The sequence below is a fragment of the Natator depressus genome, chromosome 1 (assembly GCF_965152275.1).
Source record: "Natator depressus isolate rNatDep1 chromosome 1, rNatDep2.hap1, whole genome shotgun sequence".
In the NCBI taxonomy this organism is placed as follows: domain Eukaryota; kingdom Metazoa; phylum Chordata; order Testudines; family Cheloniidae; genus Natator; species Natator depressus.
Genome location: NC_134234.1, coordinates 236,017,679 through 236,042,802, shown reverse-complemented (window position 1 = coordinate 236,042,802; position 25,124 = coordinate 236,017,679). Strand labels below are relative to the sequence as shown.

At 43.7% G+C, this 25,124-nt stretch overlaps 1 protein-coding gene across 3 annotated transcripts in view; it reads left to right on the top strand.

Annotated features, from left to right (window-relative positions):
- Positions 1-1,622: 1,622 nt before the first annotated feature.
- Positions 1,623-25,124, top strand: part of PTPRO (protein tyrosine phosphatase receptor type O) — a 213,919-nt gene continuing 190,417 nt past the window's right edge. For all 3 annotated transcript variants that reach the window (XM_074938358.1, XM_074938339.1, XM_074938348.1), the window contains exon 1: positions 1,623-2,113. In XM_074938358.1, coding sequence (XP_074794459.1) covers positions 2,033-2,113 — 81 coding nt within the window. In that variant the 5' untranslated portion in view covers positions 1,623-2,032. The remainder of the gene's footprint in view (positions 2,114-25,124) is intronic.

Sequence of the window (25,124 nt, the reverse complement as noted above, 5' to 3'; positions counted from 1 at the left end):
ATTCAAACAGGTCTTGTGTCTTTTTATTACTCCCTGACATCTCATCTTCTTGCAATTTTTCAGTTGCTTCCCAAGACTTTCCAGGGAACAGTCACCAAAAACCATGGACCTAACATGACTGACCACCAGAGGTTGCCAACCATCACTTTGTTCATTCTGCTTGGATGTCACGTTTCTTTCCCTTACTCTTTGTCTGTCTTCTCTGTATAGATTGCAAGCTCTTCCAGGCAGCCACTGCTTATTACTCTGTGCATATATAGTGTCTAGCACAATAGTGTCATGATCTTGATTGGTCCCTGGGGGCTACCTTCATACAAATAATTAAAATGATCATCTCCTGTGGATTCCAGTTATATACACACACTAGCCTGATCACTGGAGAAGTGCTGAAGACTCTTAACCCCCATTGATTTCAAAAGGGTATAAGGTGAGTGGGAGGATTATACTGTAGTGGCAATGTAAAACATGAAAGTGAGATCCTTGCCCCTTCTTCAGCCCTTTTACACCAGATAAAAGGACTAGTGTGGTAAAGGGGCCCTAAAAGGGTCCTGTGTTTGGCTTGGGGAGAATTCTCCAGGCACAAGCATGCTGGAGGACAGCCATAAGAATGTTCGCCAAGGATCACCCTGCTCCACAAATTCCAGCATAGGGGGTAGGGTGGGAGGAACACAGCAAGCAGCCTTGTAGAGATTCTGGGTAGTGCCATCTGCCAGCTCCAACTGGAAAGGTGCAAAGGAAATCCTAGGAACAACTTTTTCCTCCTGGAGGTCTGAATGGATTTTTTTTTTTTTTGAGTGGGTTGGGTGATGCAATGATACTAGAGCATTTGGGGCTTCCTGCTGCATGTCCTCAATACCTCCTGTAAGATGTTGAGCACCCACAATTGATGCTCTGCACCTGGCATGATTAAGCACTTAAGCCTGGATCATGCAAAAACTTATGCACATGCTTAACTTTAAGCACTATGAGCAGCCACCCAGAAGTCTGTGGCGATCTGTCTGGGTGCAGGGTCCATGTGCACAGAGTCATAACTGGGATCAGGACCATAATTAGACACTAGATCTTATTCTCAGATACTGTAAGTGTGGGACAGTTATTAATAGAAACCAGTTTCTAGATGGAGGTCGACAGAGGCAAGTAACTGGAAACCTCCCTTGGAAAGTATAGACTGAAATCACCATAATGTCCCAGGCAGGGTATATTATTTGCAGTGTTTTTCTAGCTGTGTTGGTGCTAGGATATTAGAGAGACCGGGTGGGAATAATAATGTTTTTATAGCCACATTTACCCTGTTGTGTTTTCTCCCTCTGGCAGCTTGGTTTGAAACTACCTTGCCGGGAAGAAATGGGAGGGGCCCCATGCTGAGAGTGCCTTTGGCCAGTTGCTTCTCGGGGAAGATAGATGAGGATCTTGTCAAACTTGGTTGGGAGGCAGGGCTGAGGATGCGTTTTGCATTGGGACTGTTGTTTTTTGTTTTTGTTTTTTGGCCTGAACAGTGACAGACCGGAGAACCGTCTGGGGAACACACATGAGAGCCCTGGTTTGGGAGCGGGGGCAGCGCCTGCGGGCGGGGAAGGGTGGAGCTAAGAGAGGGTGCGGAAGGGAGAGGTGGGAGGCTGCTCGTCACTTTCAGCCTGGAACGAGGACTCCTCACTCATTCACTGGAAGCCAATAGGGAAGGACCGGAGCAAAGGGAAACTGGAGGCTCAGCTGACCACCGTCTGCACCTCCAGACAAGGAGGAGGCGCACAGCCGCCGCAGGGTATCGATTCACCCCCCTCCCTCCTCTTTAATTAAGAGATCAAAGAAACTACTGGAAAAAAATACCCCCTCCCCCCCAGTATAACGCATGAAGGGGGGAAGGAGAGGAATGATGTGTCTCCTGGGAGGGAAGCCTGTGCTTCCAACCGTTTGATGCTGCAGCAGTTCGCCATTGCGAGCCACAGTTCGCAGCCAGCCGAAAGAAAAGCCGGGGGGGAAACCCCCGCAGCCCGGCTGAGATTTCTGCGCGCAAAAGGCTCCCTGCACTTCAATGAGCGGCCCCCGGCCGAAGGGAGGGAGCAGCACCCGGATGACCCTCGGCTCGCTGCTATGGCTCTTTTTGTTCCTCAAGGTAAGGCAGAGATCGCATGCATCAGCCTTCCCCCCACGCCTTGCATCGCCCTCCCTTAGCGGGGGGAGCTGGGAGCTAGGGCAGGGCAGATGTGCGGGTGGAGTCGTTGATTGTTGTCTCCTTCCTGCATGGGTTTTTTTTGATGAATGTGTTTTTTTTTTTTTAAAGTGGATTTGTCACATTTCCTCCCTCCCGCCTCTCCCTTTGTGCTCCTTAACCGTGAATAATAGGAGCTGGCGTCAAAGGTCGGTTTGTTGGAATATGCTTCCTAAGGCAAAAGGAGGTCACTTTCACAGGGGAATCTCTCTCGGCTCCTGTTTGCTCCAGTGCCGGCAGACACATGCAAGGGGCTTTTTGTTCCTCCGCGGAAACGTGTTGCCTTCAGTGGGATGAAGACTTAGGAACCAGCGCTGCTGTTTTATTGTTTGATCTCATTGTGCCCATTGCAAGTGAGCTTCAGTTTCCTTTGCGCAGAGAGAGAAATCAAAATGAAAACAGGAGAGACACATCTTTAAGTAACCCTTCATGCTTGAATAAACCTCCCTTTTGGTCTTTCCATTGCACTGTGCTGTCATCCGTAGCGGAAAACCCTATTGCGGCTGTTTATAAATTCCGTTTTGAGATGCAGAACCTGATCCTTCGCTGGTGAAAATCCAGCCCCGCTCCAGTGAGGTGAATGGAGCGATGTCAGTTTACATCTGGCCTTTTATGTGTTGCATGCATCAGAAATGTGTACCATGCAAATATGCCGCCAGGCTGCAGTTGCTGCTGCTGCTGCTGCTTTAGTTTATACGATTGTTCTGCCGAGGCAAAGTTATTTCATTACTGGGATATCAGCAAACATGTTGAAAGGTTGACAATATGATATCCATTTGAGAGTGATTTGAAACTTAATTGCACAGTAATTAAGTTCCATTACGCAATAAGTTCACTTAGTTCTTTCCTCCCCACTGATTTTGATCAGCAGAGACTGTCTAGGAATGCAAGGAGGTAAACTGGAGCTATCCCTTCAGCACCCCACTGATACCTAACCTAGGGCCTGCTTCTGCAAGGTGCGGAAGCCTAGGGTCATTGAGGGGGCACTCAAACGTCAAAGACAGTCAGCCCCATGGACAGGATCAGCCCAATAAAGATTTCAGAAATGCCTAATCTGGCCATGAAAACATTCTATCACTAAATATACCCGTTTTTTCATGTGTTTTATTTATTACAAGGGCACCATTGTGATCATGTAAAGCACAAATGGAAAAAAAATATTTTAACCATAGCTATGCTTACTTAGCTTTACCTTCAGATTATTACTATTCTCCGCTCAAACTCAGAATGTCTTCCTGAGAGATTCATTTTTCAAAGCTCTGCTTAACGCTCCGAGCTGGGTTACACATGACCTTTTTGTCTTAACGCTTTTGGGTCTTTTTAATGTTTCCTTCGGCCTATTTAGTATGCTTCATGTAACTCTCCTAAAGGGAAATGTACGTACCACACAGGCATATGGCATTGCCTATAATTATCATTGCACTGAAATTACAGTATTCTGCACGTTTTACAAAACCAACCCACAGTTTTGGATAATTGTCGATCACTGCTTAAAAGAGCTCCTCCGCTAAGGGCCTGATCCTACAATCCCTCTCTCATGTGAGTAATCCTTACTGGTGCAAGTAGTCTCATTGAAATCAATAGGACTATTTGTGTAAGAGCTTTCAGGATCAGGCCCTAGAATAGCAGTGGTGTAGCTGGTAAAGACTGGCATTGCATTTCCAGAACTATTTAGGAGAAGCTTCCACCGCATCTATTCAAATTATGTTTGTTGGAAGCTAGCCCCCTCACTTCCACAAGAAACATGGATTTGTTTGAGGTAAAATGGGAATGTAGAGAATAGGCTTTTGTTTCAAAGAGCTTGATCACAGATTCTTTTAGAAATAAATTGTTACTTGGTTCTTGCAGATAGATGAAAAGTTTGCAATTAATTTATATTCTAGCTCAGGTTCCGATTCAGCCAAGCACTTAAGCACGTGCGTTGCTTGAAGCACATGCTTTAGACTATTGATGGCAATGAGACTGTGTTATGTGCATAAATGTTTTGCAAGAGGCCTTGCTTTACCAGAAGCTTTTCATCAGAACTAATGAGACCAAAGTTTGCTGCTACAAAATAAAAGGAAAACGTGTTTTTACATGGAACACACTCTACCTGTAAAATAAATGGTAAGAAATTTAGAAAAGAGAAAGTTCAGAAAGCTAAAGCCTCAGGGTTTCATCCCAGGAGAAAATAACCACCACTTCTGAGCCAGATAAATATCAATAGTACCACTGACTGTCTGCTCAAGAAAGGTCAAGGACTAGAATTGCAGGAGATGCTTCAGAGTGATAATGAAGTGTATTAACAGAGTTGTATGGTGGCTTGGCAGATCAGGATTGCAGCGCACTGGAAGCACAGTATATGACTGTGAATATGATCTTAGTAGGATGGCAAATTTACTTTTATTAATTCATCTGAATGGTCACTAGATGCTATGACGAGGGGTGCATTCAGAATTCGTAGACCGGGACAAACGGGTGCGAAAGGACAGGACTGAAATGCATTGGAAGAGTTCTATGAGGAAGCTTGTATAGAGCCTCACCACTCTGGATATAGTCACGATTAGAATTGTGACTGCAGCCCATGGTAGATATAGCTACATCAAGGCTAGCTAGGGTAACTCGAATAACAGTGAAGCCATGGCAGCACAGACTAGCCACTTGAGCGCGTACCCAGGGTCCTGGGTGGAGTTCTGCAGCCCATGCTGCCTCTTGGGCTGCTGTGGCTTCATTGCTATCGATCAAAATTAGCTCAAGTATGTGCCACAGTGCCAGCTCTCGCTGCAGGGCAGGTAGGCCCTTCGTGGTCTGTTCAGACCACCGTGACGAATCCCTTTTCATGAGCATTAGGACAAGAAGCAGTGGGCTTAAATTGCAGCAAGGGCAGTTTCGGTTGGACATTAGGAAAAACGTCCTGTCAGGGTGGTTGAGCCCTGGAATAAATGGCCTAGGGAGGTGGTGGAATCTCCATCATTGGAGATTTTTAAGAGCAGGTCAGACAAACACCTGTCAGGGACGGTCTGGATAGTACTTAGTCCTGCCATGAGGGCAGGGGACTGGACTAGATGATCTATCGTGGTCACTTCCAGTCCTACGATTCTATGAAATTCATTCCATTGTCTTTAAAGATCGAAACTAATTTTTTTTGCAATGAAAAATGAATGAAATTAAAGAAGTCAACATTTCTGCACAAAGCATTTTGTTCATTCTGTGTCATTTAGACATGCCAGCATGTTGGAGACAGATTAGCACTGGCTCCTTAGGACTGCTGAAATTTGCCAACCTGGCATTATTAAGTTGATGTTTTGCCTGTGATCTCATTGAGAAAACAGCTGCACTGAACTGAGAATCTGAAGAAGGGCAAACAGTGTCCGTGTGCTTGCTGCTTCAGCATTAGTGGACCTAATGTCACTTTCTAAGCTGCATCTGTTTGGTAGGTATAAAATGTCATTCTTACTGCCCATCTGGCAATTTGTAAAACAACCACTAGGAAGCTGTGCCCAGTGACAAACCTGCTCAAACTACTTATTCTCTTCCCTTCCTGACACTGTGTTTCATAGTTTGAGATTCACACTCACAGCTGAGACATGAATCCTGACATGGTCCAGTGCAATAGCATTTACTTATCTTGAAGCACCTCAGTACAAACCTTAACCCACACAATGCTCTTCACCACTGGCTTTCCCAACTGACAGTTGATTTGGAAACTAGCAAGAGTAAGAGATTTCACCTGGGGAGCACAGGCCAGAGATCAGTAAGGATTTACGGTAGGTGGGAGGTGAAGTAGGTTAGAGCTTCCTTCAGAAAATTGTCCCAGCCTTTCTGATACAGGAATCCCTGACTGACTTAGCACATTAGTTAACCCTATTGGTTCCCAAAAGCCTTGAGAATCAAGTTCCATGGTGTGTTTATGTGTGTTTATGTATTTAGATTTAAAATGATAAAGACATCATTCCAAGACTCGAGGCACCCTAACATAATTAATCGTATAATAACTAAACTACTATTAAATTAGACCTCAGCAGCATTAAAATCCACTTCACAGGAACTTGTCTGGCCAGTCAGGCTGCAACCTTCATCACCTAGGAAGCACATCCCCAGCCTTCTCGCAAAACCCTATTGAACACATTTATTTTGCAGTATGACTGGAGAGTCCCCAAACCTGGACCAAGCGGGGTGCAAGTTCCAAAGTCTCAGGCCCTCACAGAAAAGGCCTTGCCAACTGTAGCTTCTCTTGTATAATGAAACTGATCCACCTCGAGCGCCCCCTGTTGGCTGCAGCTGTGGCAGTATGGCATGGTGAGAGAGGTAGTCCCTCAGACAGGTCAGTCCCAGGCCATTTATAGTTTGAGGTGAAAATCAACACCTTAAACTCTACCCAAAGACCAGTGAGCAACTAGTGCAGATCCTGACACGGGTGTCACGATGACCTTCTCAGTAAGCAAACTGCTGCATTCTGTTCCACCTTCGGTCTCTGGTTTTAAGGTGTAGCCCAATGTAGAGCGAATTGCAATATCGTGATCGTCAGGTGGCAAAAGCATGGGTAACCGTGTGAAGGTGTGCACCTGAAAGGAAAGGCCAGTGTCCTAGCCAGATGCAGATGGTGAAAAACTGACTGGGTCCCTGCTGAGCTATGATTGCCAAACAGTAGCGGGGGGGGGGGGGGTCTAGAATCACCCCTAAGTTGTGAACACCATTAACTAATGGCAGCATACTTCCTCAATCACAGGGACTGACCTTATCTCTGTCCTCTCCTCCAGCCGCTTGCCCCAAACAACCATCACCACTACCTCAGTCTTAGCTGAGTAGAGCTTCAGCCAGCTCGGTCTCATCCATGCCCCAATCTCGACTAGACACGGGACTTCATCAGCTGAGTGGGATGACATGGAGACCTATGATTGGGTATCATTAGCATATAAAACCCACCACACCCCACGTCTCCCTCTAATGGCTCCATACACATGTTGAACTGGAGTGGGGAATGGAGGGCTGACCCAAGTCAGTTTTTTACCATCTGTGTCTGGCTAGGAGGTTGTGTGCTTTCCTTTTGGATGCAGAATTTTGTCATTGTTATCCAGGCTTTTGTCACCTTAAGATTAGACCACTGCAACGCACTCTACAGGGGCCTACACTTTAAAACCACTTGGAGACTGAAGCTGGTGCAAAATGCAGCAGTTCATTTATTGAGGGTGCATCTTTTGGCACCCCACAACTGAGAGCTCATTGGGAAGAGGAGCAGTTGTCCACAGCTACCTGCTGAGATCCCTCTAAGCACGGAAAAAAATGAAGCCACTGAAGAGGAGCCCCAGTGCAACCAGTACAGTCTCTGTGCCGTAACCAGATGTATACCCATATAGACCAGAGTCAAGGAGATCAAAGGCATCTAGATTTTGTGTGAGTTGTCTCTCCACAATTATACCAAAGAAGGGAAGAGAATGCTGGTCAATAAATAGCAAGATTGTCAGAGTCCAGTGAGTGCTTCTTGAGCAAAGGCCACACTATTGCACCCTGAAAGTGAAAGGTACCCTGCCCTCTCTAAGAGAGGTGTGAACAGTCTCACCAAGTAAGGGAGTTAGTACTTCCCCACTGACTTTCACTAGCCAGGAGCGACATGGACCCAAAAACCAGGTTGTGGGACAAAGTTCTCCCGACACCTCCGGTACCTTACGGAGCATCACTGGCTGAAATTCTAGCAGAGAAGACAATGTTCTTGTTCCCTTAAGACATTGCTTTGCCACCACAGAAGCACAAAATACTTGTATCTATTTTTTTAGCTTGTCTTAAAACTATCTGGTATGTCTTACCCCCATAAATCTTAGGGCCTGATCCTGAAGTTCTTACACTGGCAACCATCAAACTGGTTTTATGTACTGCTGGATTGGGCCATTGCAGTGGTAGGTTAATAACCTCTTTATTACCACGAGCACTGTAGCCCTCTAAAAATTATTAAGTTACACTTTAATTATTGCTGTCTTTAAATATTGACCTTGGAACAAAAGGTTTAGTTAGTCAAAAGATAAAACAAGTGATGATCAATCTTAAAATGGATTAAAATGAAACTTTTATTTTTTCATAGTTTGACAAATGGAACTCCAACTGCTACAAGATGGCAAAATCGTTTAGTAAGCATTCAAAAAAAAAAAAGGACTGTACATTTATTTGTGGCACATGCCATTACATGCACAATGGTAAAGAGAAATTGCAAGGGCTAGCAGTTCACATGCTTCAGGGCATGAGTTGCTCTGCTGGTGGGGTCAGGAGGAATTTTCCTTAGTAGTGGATTGCATGGTGAGAGCATGGAATGGGAATCAGGAGACCGGTTCTAACCTCGTCTTTGGCAATGATTCATTGACTTTGGACAGACAAGTGACTCCTGGGGAAATTTTCAAAAGCAGAAAGGACGTTCATTAGGACTTGGGCACTTAGCTCCCCTTTGACTCTGTGTCTCAGCTTTCACATCTGTAAACTAGAAATAATACCTACTTGCCTCTCAGGGCTGTTTTCAGGCTTAATCAGACAGGGGCAGATCTGATGCACATTATACATCAGTGGGAGTCTTTCTACTGACTGCAGTGGGCATTGGATCAGCCCCGTTAGATTGCTGAAGGCTTGATATTATATAATAAAAAACAGTGGAAGCACTAAATAATTATTATGACTATTGCATTGTTAGTTGCAGTATAGGGGCCTTATGCCTTCCTTTGAAGCATTCGGCATTGGCTGTTCTTGGAGACAGGACAATAGATTGGATGGACCATTGGTCTGCTCCACTCTGGCAGCTCCTATAGTCCTACATAAGAATGCTGAATTTGGAGAAAAGGTAAATCTATATTCTTCTACACAGCACACATTTTGGGGGTGGGAGGGTTATCCTTCCATGATCATATATCCGCTCCTGATATGGAAATTCTGAAAAGAAAAGGGTTTTTTTTATGAGAGAAACATGACATTTCACATTAATTTTAAATGAATTCCTTAAGATCAGTGTTACTGCAACAAATAACTGAATTAATAATGTAGAGATGCTTAAAGTAAAATGTTACCAGTTTTTCCCAGCACTGTACTTTGATCTTGAACGACAATAAAAAAGGTGGAGCGAGTAACTCATTATGAAAGCATGGGGAAATGCTAATTTGATATGCTAGGAAATGACACTGGCTTTTAAATGAGGGAGTTCCAGAAATGACACGATGCATCATGTTTGGCTTACCATAAAGACAGCATATTGTACCACAGTGAAAGTAGGGAGTGCTGTGTCCATATTACTGTAGTTATTGTATTTCCTGCATGTAATTAGAGCACAAATACCTTACTGTAAGCATTAGTGATGGGAAAGATGGTGACACTGTTGACAATAACAGAAAAAGCAGCAAGAGGAGGAGGTTTAGGAAGGAAGATAATAAACTTGGTTTTCATCATGTTGAACTCCTCACACAAGACCTCCAGGAGGAAATAGGCGGAGATATGTGATTGAATGGAGGTGACATGTTGGGGATAGAAAGATCAATTTGGGATCTTTAAATATAGAGGCTGGGGGTTTCAAAGGAGTCTACGGGAAATTCAGCAGGGCTTAGGTGCCTAATTGAAGTTATTGGGAGAGGTGGGAATGATGGAGATTTTTATGGAATAGGGGATACAAGGTCATATTTGAAGATGTCAGATATGTAGGAGTGCATCATCTACACTAAGGTGGGGCCCCTGGTATGCAAGATCACCCAATATTCTGAGACCTTCACAGCAAAGACCACTATATCAGAACATTTTACAGCACAATGGGTAAAAGTAAAGAGAGAATTTCAGCCCTAAAAATGAACAGAAAAATGCTGTGAAAATAAAGGGCCAAAACATCAGAAGTCAGTGAAGCAATGCCAATGTACATCAGCTGAGGATCTGGCACGTTATTTAAACACGGCTGCTTGTAAGATGCGAGGGAAACAAAACTAAATTCATTGTTTAAATAGGTTAGGACATTTTGTTAACTTATCATTTTTGTCCTACCTGCTGTGAGGTTTCCAGTGATCACCTAAGTGAACACCCTAAGTGTTCAAAGCGTTCCTCAGGGGATTCAACCGCGTGACTCCTACTAATACTAATGGGACCAGGATAGCTAGAGCCTTGAGCACTTTAAAATTGTGATGGTCCGTCTGTAATCTCAGCATAGCAGAGGAGCTTATAGGAGGCCTGCTTACATGACGCCCAGACAAGTTCCAAAACAACAGAGATGTTTCAAAGCTTTTAAAGTCTATATCACATCTGAGCTTCTCCACATGTTTTGTTCTGAAGTCTTGGATCAGACACATCTCAAGAGTTGACCTCTTATTGGTTTACTATTAAGCAGACAAGTTTCAAGAGAGGCCCACAGGTGAGAGAAGGGAGTGCCCTAATCATCCTGTTTCTTACATATAATTTAGTCAAAGTATGTGGGTTACACAGACACCAGCTACATAGTATCGCTTCCTCTTTGTTCACATGGGATAGTTGTCTTAATATTGAAGCTCTTTACCCCGTAAAGGCACCGTCCCACCAAATGAGGAGCAAGGGTTCATTGCAAGTGTTTATCCACCACCACAATTGCTGATAGTACAGTTGCTATAAACAGTGAGGAAATGGTAAGTCTAGGTGGGAAGAATCAACCTGAACGGAAACATTCATTTAAAAATGTAGTGAAAAAAAATTGGTTCTAAGGTAATAGATAAAATTACACTGGCATTTAAAAGAAATAGAAATTCCAGCAGTAGAACACTAAGGGTATGTCTTCACTACCTGCCAGATCGGCAGGCAGCGATTGATCCAGCGGGGATCGATTTTTATCGCGTCTAGTCTAGACGCAATAAATCGACCCCCGAGCGCTCTCCCGTCATCTCCTGTACTCCAGCTCGGCGAGAGGCGCAGGCAGAGTTGACGGGGGAGCGGCAGCGGTCGACTCACTGCAGTGAAGACTCCACGGTAAGTCAATCTAAGTATGTTGACTTCAGCTACGTTATTCATGTAGCTGAAGTTGTGTAACTTAGATCGATTTCCCCCCCCCCCCCGCCCCCAAGTGTTGACCAGACCTAAGATAGTGTAATGAGCACCATCGTGTTCATGTGCAACGCTGCCCTCTATTGGATGAAATCAGATCTGCCCAATTATTCATAATCCGTATATTGCTAACATCTATCCAAGATTCTACTGTGCTTTTGGGACCCAATCCAAACCCCAGTGAAGTCAGTGGATCAAGCCCTTGGAGCAGGATGATCTGAGATCTTTCCCTGCTGCTATGAAGTTTAGCATTGCCATGATGGTGTAGCAGAGTGCTAACCATGAAGTCCTATTGACCTTGGATTAGTTACATTAACACTAGCACTAACTAGAAGCCACTGGATAGGCTGACCATACGTCCTGTTTTGGCCAGGACAGTTTTTTTTTTAAGCCCTGTCCTAACTGATAATCAGATGGCAAGAGCAAATAGGACAAATACCCACTTTTGTCAAAAAGTGGGGTGTGGAGAAACGTGTAAGGGGGGTGAACGGCACCTCATGCAGGGGGGCAGGCAGGGCTCAAGCAAGCAGCGACTGCCCGCCCCAGCCTCGTGCCGGGGGTAGGCAGGGCTTGGACAAGTGACTTGGTCCAGCCCCGCGTTGGGGGGAGGGGGCACTTGGGCAAACCCTGCGCAGTGTCACATTTTCCCTTTGGGAAATATGGTCATCCTAACACTGGATGGCTTAGGGTTTTAACTATTCTAAAGTTAGACAATTTTAAAAAGTCTTATTTAAACAGAACTTGAGCAGTGACCTTTCTCAACTAGTAACACTATTGAAGAAGGCGGTTGCATTGTAACCAGACTGACAGAGCTAATAAAAAGGGAACAAACTTGAACTCCTGCATTCTTATAGGAGGTTTTTCTTTACCAGAAGTGGAATCTAATCCACTTAATTAGAGCTGGCAAAAATGGAGGTTGTTTATGGAGAAAGAATCCCAAAACAAAGGGTGGTTGAGATTTGGGTCTCCTATTTAGCCAAACGCTCATATTTTGGTGACTGAAGGGGATCGGTAAAATGGTACTGGTTTGGGGCCACTCTCTCCAGTATTACATTGTTCTCCCAGAGCTATAGATGTACATAAAGCAAAACACTGTGACCAAACATCCCATAAAATCAAAATACCCACCCAAACCTGGATCAGAATTTTCTATCTGGTCCCTACCTCTATAATAAGGTGAATCAAAACTCCAGATCAGAACTCTCCCAACCTTCGGGATATTTGAAATCCAGATCATAATTTGTCAGCTCCACTCAGATACAACAATGGGACATTTGTGGTTTCTTAGATCATTTCACTTGTCATAGACATCTGTTAAGCTACAGAACGGTAGACCTCTATGCATGCTATCAGGCAAAAGGCCAATTCTTTTCTGCCAATTAAAAAATAAAAATCAGACAGTTTATCTAAAATGTAGAAAGTAAGCACAATTAGATTTTTCTACTTCAGTGGTTGAGTTGCAGTTTAAGATACGTGGGTGGAAATTAATTTTGTGCCAAAGAGAAATACACAGGGCCACGTTCTGAGCCGGCGTAAGCATGTACAACTGTACTGACGTCAGTGAAGCTACCCCTACTTACAAGAATTCTGAGTTTGGCCTGTAATGCAAAAATTCTTTGGGCTCAATTCTGGCCTCAGATTTACAGGCAGAACCACTATTTGGATTGGCTGGAGTTCTAGTCTTCTGAGAATAGAATGGGGCCCAGAGCTTAGGAAATAGAAGACAGTTTAAGATAAATTATAAAAGAAAGAAAGAAACAAATGGGTAAAGAGTGGCAAGTTAATCCCTGATATTCAGTGGCTTTGACCCCACTGACTTCAGTGTTTACACCAGCTCTATCCACATCCACAGCATATGATAAATGCCCCATACAAATGATGCTTCCCCCCCACGCTCCTTTGATGACCCGTTCCTTTCATCCTTGCTGGTTCCAACTTTTCTAGATCCTTAATTAAGCAACATGTTGTGGCTTGGCTATTGCAAAGCTCCTGCTGGAGCATGGAACTCGTCCATAATGAGTCAGGGAATTCTTAACTTTTTAATATTGCCTGATTGGCAAAGTTCCTTTTTTCAGGATGATTTTTATCTTTTGGAGCACCCAGACAATAAGAGAGCTTTACCTGGATCCCTGTGGGTAGGCTCCATCTTCCAGCAAGGATTTCTTGGTGTTATGAATCCTTTCTGCTTAACTGGTATGGCTGTACATGGAGCAATGTTTTGCATAATCCCTTCCAAGTGTGCGTGGAGGAAGGGGAAATGAGATGTGATGTCTGGAGAACTTTTCCCTGTTACCTGAAGAGCGCATTTGAGAATTACCCGTTTTTAAATAAAATGGGCCTGGTTCTCTGTCGCTCTGAATGGCGTGCAGTCACTTACACCAGTGCACAGTGGGCGTAACGTGCAGCCAGATCAGAAGGGTTAGTTTTACACTCCCTTTGCACTGGTGTGAATGACTGCACATGGTGCAGAGCATTGGAGAATCAGGCCCAATATCTTCTGTTGGTGTGTCCTGAAATTGCATCCATTGACTCAGTTAAGTACAGCTTGATGAAACAGAAATCCAGCTTTGAGAATTTCATTATTGCTAGCATCAGGAAAGAGTTAAAATTTAGTTAACGGCTAAGACAGAAACCGCAGACCAAACAGGAGTGTTTCAGTAACTCAAAAGGCACTGACAACTGTAAACAATTGATAAGCTCATATTGTCAATGCTCACCCAGTAACTCAGTTCTTAGAACAGAATAAACACTCCCTTCACAGCCCACCAGATATTTGTAAGCAGTAATCCCTATGCCCCCCTCCCCGCCCCACCTCCTTGCCCCGCAAGCACAGATGCTTAATGCAATAGGATGACCTCTGTACGTGTGTACTGTTCTTATTTTTATCTTTGTTTAGGGTTCTCTCTGTCTGTCTCTGTATATACAAATAAATTAATAAGAAAATGTATATAACTGGCCTTTAGGGCACTATATCTTTGAAGCTGCTTGTCAGTCTTCCCGGTACCGTCAATAAACCCCCTTCAGTATTGTCTGTGCTTGCCTGATTCTTGGGGAAAAGAATCTTTTTGCCTAACACTATGTACTGAGCCCCACTAGTATTCAGTGTGGCACAGACCTAGAATAATGGTCTATGGTATGTAGGAAGTCAGGCAAGATGATCTAATGGTTCTTTCTGGCCTTTAATTCTATGACTCTATGAAAAGACGACGTGAACTGTGCTGGTAGGTACTTAAAATCTACTTCAGAGGCAGCCAAAACGGTTCATATCTGAGGTGGGCTCAAAAACCCAGATGGAGATGTTGAACCCCTACAAAGTCATCAGTATGATGCAGCCAATCAGAATAATGCACTCATGGACATCCCAGAAGAATATTGGACTAGGACCCAAGCCACGTCGGTTCTGTTCTCAGCCTGACTACTGAACAGCAATGTTACCTTGTGCAAATTTCATCGCACTGTGCCTCTGTCTCCCCTCCTGTCTTGTTCACTTAGATTGTAAGCTCTTTGGGGCAGGGATGGTCTCTTCTTATGTGTACAGTGCCTAATACAATGGGCTCCAATCTGGTTTGCTACTGCAATGCAAATAACACCAATCTAACATACAAGTTAATAGTTATGGGTTGCATTTCTCCCCCTGCTTTAAGCCTAGTTACAAAGGCCATTCAGACTACAGAGATGAAGATGACAATTTAATATTAGAGAGACCAAGTGGGTGAGGTAATGTCTTTTATTGGACCACCTTCTGTTGGTGAAACAGATAAGCTTTCAAGCTATAGAGGTATTACCTCACTCACCTTTTCTCTCTAATATCCTGGGACGAGCGTGGCTGCAACAACACTGCAAACAATAATTTTCATATGTCACAGATTGGTGAGCATTATGAGGTTAGGAAATAAGGAAGTGTCAAAGGAACAGAGGAATTTTGGAGAACGCAGAACATGATATGGAAGCTCCTGTTGCCCTGGCATTAGCACACTCTTATTTATGCTTCCTTTCTCTCTATACACCTAGCTCTTACTACAGATGTGCCCTGCCTGTTGTGTTTGTTAATTAAGCTTTTACTGGTAACTTCTTACAGTCATCATTCACCACATGGAATCAAATCTTACTCTCTTTAGGCATTGCTGGAGTGTTTGGCCTAGTGATCAGGGTGATTTTACTTCTCAGAATGGTGGTTTCTTTAACTCATCAGAGACAGGGAAGTATTTTGTACCTTTGAGTGTCACTCAGATATAGTCAAAGTATGTTACAGTTTGTGGTGATGCGAATTAGAGCCAGTTATAACTGGGTTGACCAGCCTTGGCACTGAAGTGTCTAGTAGAATGTGAACTGTTCTTCTAACATGGAGATTTAGCTATGTGATTTGGGAAACCTTGCTGTTTCGTGGGGGGATATGTGGATCCCATCCAGTATTTGGGAGGAAAGGGTTAATCCTGTCACTGTGATAAGAAGCATCTTTCTGCCCTGAGTGTAGCTGAGCAAATTAGCAGGGCTGGGCTAGTTGTAGGCAATCATGTCTAATCCTATAAAAGGCAGACACCCAGCCTGTGGGAACTAGTTGGAGGACTCAGGGGGAAGGCTAGAAGTCTAAAGCAGGGGTGTTTTTCACTTCTATGTGAGGAAATTCTGGCAAGGTGAGCTGCAAACCATAATGACTTTAAGGTTTTGGTACTGATTTTCAAGGTGTTATGAGCTGGAGTTGATCTGGTTACATTCCCTTGAGAGGCTGTGTTCCATTACTGACCCCTGGAGTCAGCCACATTGTCTTTGGATTTGGACACAGAACACCTGCACTCCAGCCCAGCTTACATTGCTGGCTCCCCTGCTCTTTTGCTTGCAAGCTGGATTCCAGCTCTAGCTCCTTGACCCCCCCCCCCCCCTGCTTCTTGGCTCCATGGAACAGTGCAGAGAGCATGTACTGCAGTCCAATTAACTTCCCCTTAGGGGGGAAAGCAGGAGCAGGAGGCGGTTCTGGGCAGGTCCCAGTGGAGAAGGGAGGTGGAATGCAAAATGTTGGTGGTTGGCTGCAGCAAAATGGCAAATTCAGTAGCAAAATGCTCAGTTCTGTGGCATCATGATAAAATGCCTGATGGCATAGCTGTGGAAATATGGACACCTTGGGGCCCTGATTGAGATGAACAGCAGTAGTGCCAACCCTGTACTGTTTAAAAATCATGAGATTGGCTTACAAAACATGAGATTTCTTTTTAAAATAATACATTTTGGTTTCTTTTTCTTTGCCTTCTGGCTTTTGAGCCTTTAGGTTTCACTTGGGTCACATTTTCAAGCTTTGGTTTGCAATTGTGAGAGCTATAAAAAAATTTTAATGGAAACAATTTATCATCAGTAGTTTCTAGGGGCTTTAAGCAAAACATTAAATATTGCAAAACATGATAAAATTATTAGCTTTGGCAATACTGAATTGGGGCAGTTTGTTGTTGTTCTAGCTATTGTTTAAGGCTTTCTGTGGACTTAGGCAGGCATCTCTGCATCCATTTACATTTGTTTCACAGTCTCAAGGTTCTCTCTACTACCGTAAGGGTCAGAATTTTTTATTTATTTTATTGATTTATTTTTTAATGAAAGTTGAGATTCTAGAGAATGGCCAGGATAAATTCAGTGTGAATTTACTGCAGCCAGTCCAGTGTCTAAGAATGTTAATAGCATAGAACTAACTTTAGGACTTGGCTAAAGAAGCCCTATCTTAATTTACTTTAGATTCTTGTTGAGGGAAGCTGGTTTCAGTTTAAGTTTCAGGTCTTCTTTATTCATCATGAAGGAATAAAGGGTAGCAGCCAATTAAAATAAAAGAAAAACACCTTGCACGTCAACTTGCAAAAATATTTGTGCAAGTTGAGGTGCAAGGTGTTTTTCTTTTGTTTTAATTGGCTGCTACCCTTTATTCCTTCTTTATATATAATTTAGTCACCTTTCTCTGTAGTAGCATCAGCAGGTCATTTCCATTTGATGGCTCTTTAGATGTATGTCCAATGAGTTAGTGGCCTCCGTTAAGTTTCTAATAGCTAGAGAATGGCTTAAGCCCTGAAGCAAACAAATTGGCCACAACTGCATCCTGTTAAAAAGAGAACTGTAAAAATCAAGATGGACAAATATGTATCTCAAGGGAAAATATGAAAACCTTTGCTGGAAATTTTCCTTAGAGTATTTGTATTGATTGCTGAAACACTATTCCTTAAATCAATAAAGCATTAAAAGTACTCAATACTCTTAATGAGCTCCAAAGGAACTGTTACTTTGGATTGTGATTACAACTGCCATGTGACTGTGTCTTTTCTTACCAACATTTTATTACTAATGACTTATAAATTTGGAGGGGAGGAAAAGATTGCTGATGCATTGCACCACTACGCATTGGTGTAAGCACAATCCTCCTTTATAGAAAATGTCAAAAGTTTAGAAAAGTCTAAATTACAGAAGGAAAAAAATTAAACAAGTCACCTTTCTCTGTTAAGAAGATTGAGGGGAGTGCATGACTTTTTCCCTGTTCCATTTCACTTATTACTTGTTCTACATACAGCTGTAAAAAGGCAACACGCTAGCTCTACCAGGAGAATAAGGCAAACGTGTATTTTTCTGCAAATTCTAAGAAGGTGTACCTGCTAGGTAAACAACCTTGTGCTCTTTTTACTGCAGTATCTTGAGATGTCAGGATTGGAGTGAATTGTTTTGGGACCAAAGAGGGATTCCTATGAAAAAAAAGTTCTTCTTTGAGATATGAAAGATGCCTTTTAAAAAAGGCGTGCCATAATCCTTGTTGGGGAAGGGTCCCCTAAAGGGAAATGCTGGGGAATGGGAATTGGAAGAAAGTTTAAAACACATATGGACTTCTGTAACCTTTTGTGGTCTTCCATCTCTGGGGAGCTATCTTTTGATTAACCCTAATATAGCCATGCAGGGAAATAAGGCCCCCACACCCACCTCTCTGCACAGTAGGGTTATGCCACCCAAATCTTGGGGCCAGGTCCTTAGTCCAGTGGAGCCCCTGTGGTCCCACTGTAGACAAGTGTTGGGTGGGGGTGGATGAACCCAGAGTTCCACCTTCCCTCATGTTGCGGTCAGTGGAAAGGGCTGGGGATACAGGGAACCAGAGGAATGAGCTGCATCCTTTCAGGGGCTGCAGTAAAGGCACTAATGTAAAGTGGCTCCCCCTGCAGAGTCATTAAGTTTATACATGGGGCTATGCCTAAGGGCACAGTCTAGCCTTTTGTTAATAGGAAAGCATGTTTATATCTTAACAAAACAGTTATGGTCTATCTGGCAAATATGTTTTACCATATAGTCTGTAGTACAGTCCTGGCACTTCGCAGTTGCTAGTGTTTCTATGCGAGTTTTGACTACTACAGCAAGTGTCTTGGAAGCACCATTTAGGAAGAGGTTTCTTCTGACTTTTGTCTTTACTCTAGGTCAGATAACAATTGCTTTCCTGCTGCCTCTTTCTCACTGGAGAATAGAAGTTAGGTTTCTTTGTGCTCTCCGTAGTGGATATCTCAATAACAATTTGAGTCAAGAGGTATCTTGACGAAAGCAATGTGTATTAGAAGTAGAGCCAGCAGAAAAGTTTATTTAGCAAAACTTTTTGCTAAATAAATCTGTTTCTCAGAAAAATTTTCTGAGCAGCTCTAATTAGAAAATTGAGATAAAATTTGAAATGTATCAAATCACTCTGAAGCCTAGGTTTTGTTTCTCTGCTTGTTTTCTTACTCATGCAACCTGTGTTCTTATGGTATTTTGTTTGCATATGTAGATGAATTCTGGACTCCTGAATATGCATCTTGTACGATATGAACCAGATCAAAAGTCCTTTGCTAACATAGTCATTTGCATATACAATTAAGCTACATCCAGGTACAATCTCTGGTCTTCATATAATATGTATTCAGCAGGGGAGACAAATCCATTAACATTTATATAGCTATCCTTGCCCCTTCTGGCAGACAAGTTTACTGCCTTCCTGTAGGAGTTTACCTAAGCTCTTTACCTGGAGTGTTAGATTAAACATCTTTCTCTCTTTTTCCCCCTTCCTCTTGTTTCTCCACAGTCTGTTTTGTATAACTGAGTAATCATTTCTCTCCGATGCTAGACTGTGCTATACCATATGTACACAGGGGTTTTTTTTGTTTGTTTTTAAATGCATATTAGGGTTTGTAATCTGTATGCAGATCTGCTCACCTTTTAGAGCAGGGGTGGGCAAACTTTTTTTGGCCCAAGGGCCACATCAGGGTTCCAAAACGGTATGGAGAGCCGGATAGGGAAGGCCGTGCCTCCGCAAATAGCCTGGCCCCCGCCCCCTCCCACTTCCTGCCTCCTAACAGCCCCCCTCAGAATGCCCACCCCATCCAACCCCCCCTCCTGCTTCTTGTCCCCTGACCGCCCCACCTCCCCGCTCCCTGTCCCCTGACTACCCCTACCCCTATCCACACTCCTGCTCCCTGACAGGCCCCCCCGACCCATCCGACCCCCATCCCTAACTGCCCCCCCAGGACTCCACTCCCTATCAGACCCCCCACATCTCCTGACCACCCACCCCCCCGAACCTCCACCCCTTCCAACCACCCCCTGTCTGCCCCCTGGGACCTCCTGCCCCTTATCCAACCCCCCCCACCCCCTTACCATGCCGCTCAGAGCAGCAGGACAGGCTTACTGGAAAGCCTGGGAGGTGGGTGGGCGCAAGCCATGCTGCCCGCGCAGCGGCGTACCTGTGCGGGACAGGGAACAGCGGGGAAGGGGCTGGGGACTACCCTCTTCGGCCGGGAGCTCAGGTGTCTGGTAGGATGGTCCCGCGGGCTGGATGTGGTCCACGGGCCATAGTTTGCCCACCTCTGTTTCAGAGCATGAACTCTCTCATGCCCACAGCAGAGGATTATGTTCTTATCAAATATACATTCTTAGCTTGAAATGTTAAATCACTGTTACTAAAGTAACAGAGAAAGATTGGCTGGAGAGACAAGTCATTTCCTTGACGCGGTATCAAATCATGATTGCCAATTAATTGTTTGTAATGGGTGGAGGGGTAAAAATGAAGATATTCCTTGAGTGTTCCCACCACTCTTCCTCCAAACTGTCTGCTCTTTGGCTGTAAAAGCTTACATGGTGGTACATCCAGGGTAGGAGAGGGATGTGCAGAACTCCTCAACCCCATGTAGTCCCTCCTGTAGCTCCCCACACAATATGATATTGGATGGTGCTCTGCATTCCCTTCTTCACAGAAGGCCAGCTTTGCATGCAGGTACTGAGGGGGCAGGGCCATGACTCCACCTTTTCCCTGCTCTTTGGGGCACTGCACCTCATGGGGCATGTGACGTTGCACTCCATATGATTTATGGAAATATGCTAATGAGTGTGAATATAATGTAACTGGAATTGCTTTATGCAAAAGACAGGTTTCAGAGTAACAGCCGTGTTAGTCTGTATTCGCAAAAAGAAAAGGAGTACTTGTGGCACCTTAGAGACTAACCAATTTATTTGAGCATGAGCTTTCGTGAGCAAAAGGTTTCTTGTAAGGTATCATTACAAAGCTTATAATCTACTGAGTGTGTTCATCCTATTTGTTTGACTGTATCATTCTTGTATCTAAAACTAGAAATATGAAGTCTAACTCTGAAGTCCTATTGTAATTATGCAAAGTGTGGGCCATTAATGATGGTTTAGAATCTTGATGGCTCCCATTGACTAGGACAATTGGTTGTAAATGGCTCTGTTTACTTACAAGCCTTCCTGTCTTCCTGTGAGTTAGGCTGGGAAGAATGGAGGCCTTAGGGTCTCACAGGACATGTAACCATGTCACCTGGTGCTGGAATCCATCTTAAACCTGGTGCATTTCCATTTAGAAGGAGGGGTAGGGACCAAGAGAGACAAAAGATTCCCGCCTTGGGCCAAAGCTAAAAGAGCGGGTGGAGCAGAACAAGGGGGGCCCAGTCATGAGAGAGCCCCTAGTTACCACCTGAGCTGGAACTAACAAGGACTGTACCAGGGGAAAGGATTGGGCCCAGACTAGGAAGGAGTCTAGTCTGTGAAAGAAGCTTTCTGGAACATCTCTGAGGCGGAGATTTACCTATATTCAGTTTCTTAATGTATTAGGCTTAGACTTGCATGTTTTGTTTTATTTTGCTTGGTAACTTACTTTGTTCTGTCTTAATTATTATTTGAAATCACTTAAATCCTACTTTTTATACTTAATAAAATCACTTTTATTTATTAACAAACCCAGAGGAAGTGATTAATACCTGGGGGAGCAAACATATCTCTGTGCATATCTCTCTATCAGTGTTTTAGAGGGTGGACAATTCATGAGTTTACCCTGTATATAAAATGGATTTATTTGGGGTTTGGATCCCATTGGGAACTGGGTGTCTGGGTGCTGGAGACAGGTAACTTGCTGAGTTGTTTTCAGTTAAAGCCTGCAGCTTTGGGGGCATGGTTCAGACCCAGGTCTGAGTTGCAGCAGGCTAGCATGTCTGGCTCAACTAGGCAGGGTTCTGAAGTCCCAAGCCATCAGGGAAAATGAGCTCAGAGGTAATTTGAGCACATCAGATGACAGTCCCAAGGAGGTCTCTGTGACCGAACCCATCACAGGGCACATGGAAGGAGCAGAGACTGCAATTGTCTTTGGCCAATGCCACCTCCACCCTACATGCATACCTTGTACAAGGACCAAGAACAAAACTGGCCATATGTTCAATAATCCTCTATTGTGTCTCAATCTTTCAATTTTTCTGTGGCTTACATTTTCATTTGTTAAATATATTAATTCACGTTTAAGACCTGTTTTTCAGAGGTGCCAAGAATGCCACTTCCAGATTACATCGGTGGGAGCTGAGGGTGCCTAGTACCTCTCAGAGTCAAGACCCGTTTGTTCTGAGCCACAGTGCAAGATTGGGCTCCATATAATAACTGAAAATATTTATAAATCTGATCTGTCATTTGAAGATAGATCTCTCATAATGCCCCAGAATACTGGTGGGGGTGCAGCTAATAAAAATATGATCAGCTGGGAGGGGTTTAAATTGCCAAATTGGAACACTGTTCCTGATGTAAAAAGAGAGGATTTCTGGGAAAGGGAAACTGGTGTGAAGGGGGGGGGGGAAGGCACATTTCTCCTCCTCCCCCCCCCCCCCGAATGAAAAACTGAGACCATATACAGCAAAGGGAAGGGTGACATATTGTATTTATGCCTCTGTCTCCCTTTCACTGTTCTTGTCTATTCTCACCCTACTACGGTCCAGCTCTTACCCTACCATTCCCCTTGCTAGCTCCTGCCACCCCAATCCCCCTGCACCTAACCCTTCCCACCCCATTCCCCTCTTGGCACAAACTCCCCAAGTTCCCCCCCTCCCTTCAATCAACACCTGCTCAAAACATCTCTCCCTGCCCCACGCGCACACACTATGCACTCCCTTTGCCCCAGGTCAAGAACCCCCTCCTTTTCTTACCTCACCTCTCCATAGCTCAGAATTGCCCTTTCAGACCTGTACACACTCCCACTCGATACTCCTTGCCTCAGAACACTGATCCCCCTCTACATCTGCATGCATTTACTCAGCCCTCCAAACTCAGAAAACCCAGTTTCAGGCTTCAGAAATCTCTGACAGATGTTGTCGGGATATTGCAGGAAATTGCCACCCTGATTGAATGAAGTTTAAGTATTTTAGGATTTCATTGGATTAAAAGTACAAATGTGTATGTATTATTGTGGGGTTGTACGCAACGTCTCTATGAGTGAGACATGACTAATGTCAACCCTGGGAAACGTTAGGAGCTTCAAAGGACTCTGAAACAATGGGGCAGAAAAGAAGGAACATATGGGATAAACACAGTAGAATGGGTTTCCTAGGAAATACTTGGGAAGAGGGGACCAGAAGTGGAAATTTGCATTCACACTGTTTTGAGACTACATTGTGAGGAGAAACCCATTGTCTACGAATGACCTATTCACAAAATCAAAGACCCAAAAACTAAACAGAGTGACTCAGATTCATGGGAGTGCTTGTTCTGAGCCCAGGTTGTTATGAACTGGTGACAACAGAAAAGTCCCTTCATGGGGTTAGAAGGACATTCAATGGCCAGAGTCCTTGTTGGAATTGGGGCGATCTCTGGTAAGCTTATTAGCATGCGGGTAGGTTCTTCTTTGTTTTTAATACGTTTTCTCTGTAATGCTTTTTACTTCTAAGAATAAATGTGCTTGCTTAAAATGAGCTGTGTGACCACATAGCAGTGGCTACTTACACGGTATATAGCCTTCTGAAGAGAAGGCAAAGCAGGCCTGCTGAGGGAATCTGACTGGCTGGGGAATTCACAGTGTAGGCAAGGAAGTGTGGCAATAAGTGGTACCGCACCTGGCACTATATCAGTCACCCTAAACAGCTGTGGCATTGCTGGTGGGGCTTATGCCCATTAGCCTCTTATGATCCATACCCCGATAATGCAAGAAGATTACATGTTTTTGGGTTCTGCCAGAATGAGTATGTGTTGTGATACAATTTGCAACACCCAAGGTTTTCCAAATAAACAGTAGAATACTTCTGAAATTTGTTCATTTTAAACATGTGAAGTTGTATTTCTCATATGTTCTTTTTGGACTGTATGCTCATGTGTAAAGAAAAGAGGTCTTTGCTCCATTTACAGCTGTGACAGTCCTTCAGTACATTTACATTTCAACAGAATTCTAAATAGCCACAAAAAGCATGTTTGCATGAAAATACGATTTCACTGGAAATGTCAGCTGTTCACAAATAAAGATCATATTTCACAGTGAGAAAGAATGGTCTAGATTCTGATCCCAATCACCCCCATTGTGAAGTCAGATTAACTCCACCACAGGCATCTGGATTTACAGAAATGTAACTGAGATCAGAATCAGGTGCAATGACTTTCAGCTCCACTGGTCATAAGTATATCAGGGTTGTTTTTCTTAAATTATTGTACCATAATTTTCAAAAGATGAGGGATAAAGCCTTCCTGGAGAGCTTTAGATTATTTTCACCCCACACCTTTTCTGGGAAAGCATTTAACATGTTTCTTTGGGTCTTTTCAGTTTACTAAATTACATCTATTCCTTCCACTAATCATAATCCAACATTTTTGGTGATAAATTGGTCTCCTCTACCCCAGGACAAGTTGATGGGCCATAAAATAGATTTTGCAGTATTATCACTATGGTTATACAATTTACATCAAGGTCCCCACTGAGAACTGAAACCCATAATCACTGGCAACAGAGGTGCTTTCACAAAACATACAGGGATTTAATCTGTCACATTATTAGTGAGTAGCAATGCCTTCCCCAGAAAGAATATGACCTTGATTCGGATATCACTGTTTTAAGTTCTTGTAACTTTGCTAGAAATCAAGTGGCTCCTAATGTTTCTAAAAGCAAAAAATGATTGATTAAACTGACAGTACAAAAGTATAATAGCATGATATTTCTGCAGAGTGTTGTTGAAATGTTTCAACTGGCACTCAGCCTTGCTGCTCTTAGTCTGTGAATAGAGATGTTGTGCTCCGATACTCATAACAGTGATGGCTGCATTATTATTAGAGATTATTCTTAGGCTGAATACTGAGTCCTTGCTATAGTGGCCATCAAGGGACCAATCCTGCTCCCACTGAAATCCGTGGCAAAATTTCCATTCGGTTTAATTGGAAGGAGGATTAGGCCACAATTTCGGGCTTGAGCCTGCTGATACTTACGATAGAACATAGGCCTGAATTCAGCCAGGCACTTCAAGGTTTGCCGAACCTTAAGTATATGAGTAGTTCCATTGGCTTCAGTGGAACGGTGCAAATGCAAAGTTATGCAGATGCTTAATTATCTTACTGAACTGTGGCCACAGTCCTGACTGTTGTGAGTTGTCCATTTACGCAATTTTGGGTCCAATTTTGCAGTTGTCAGGACTAA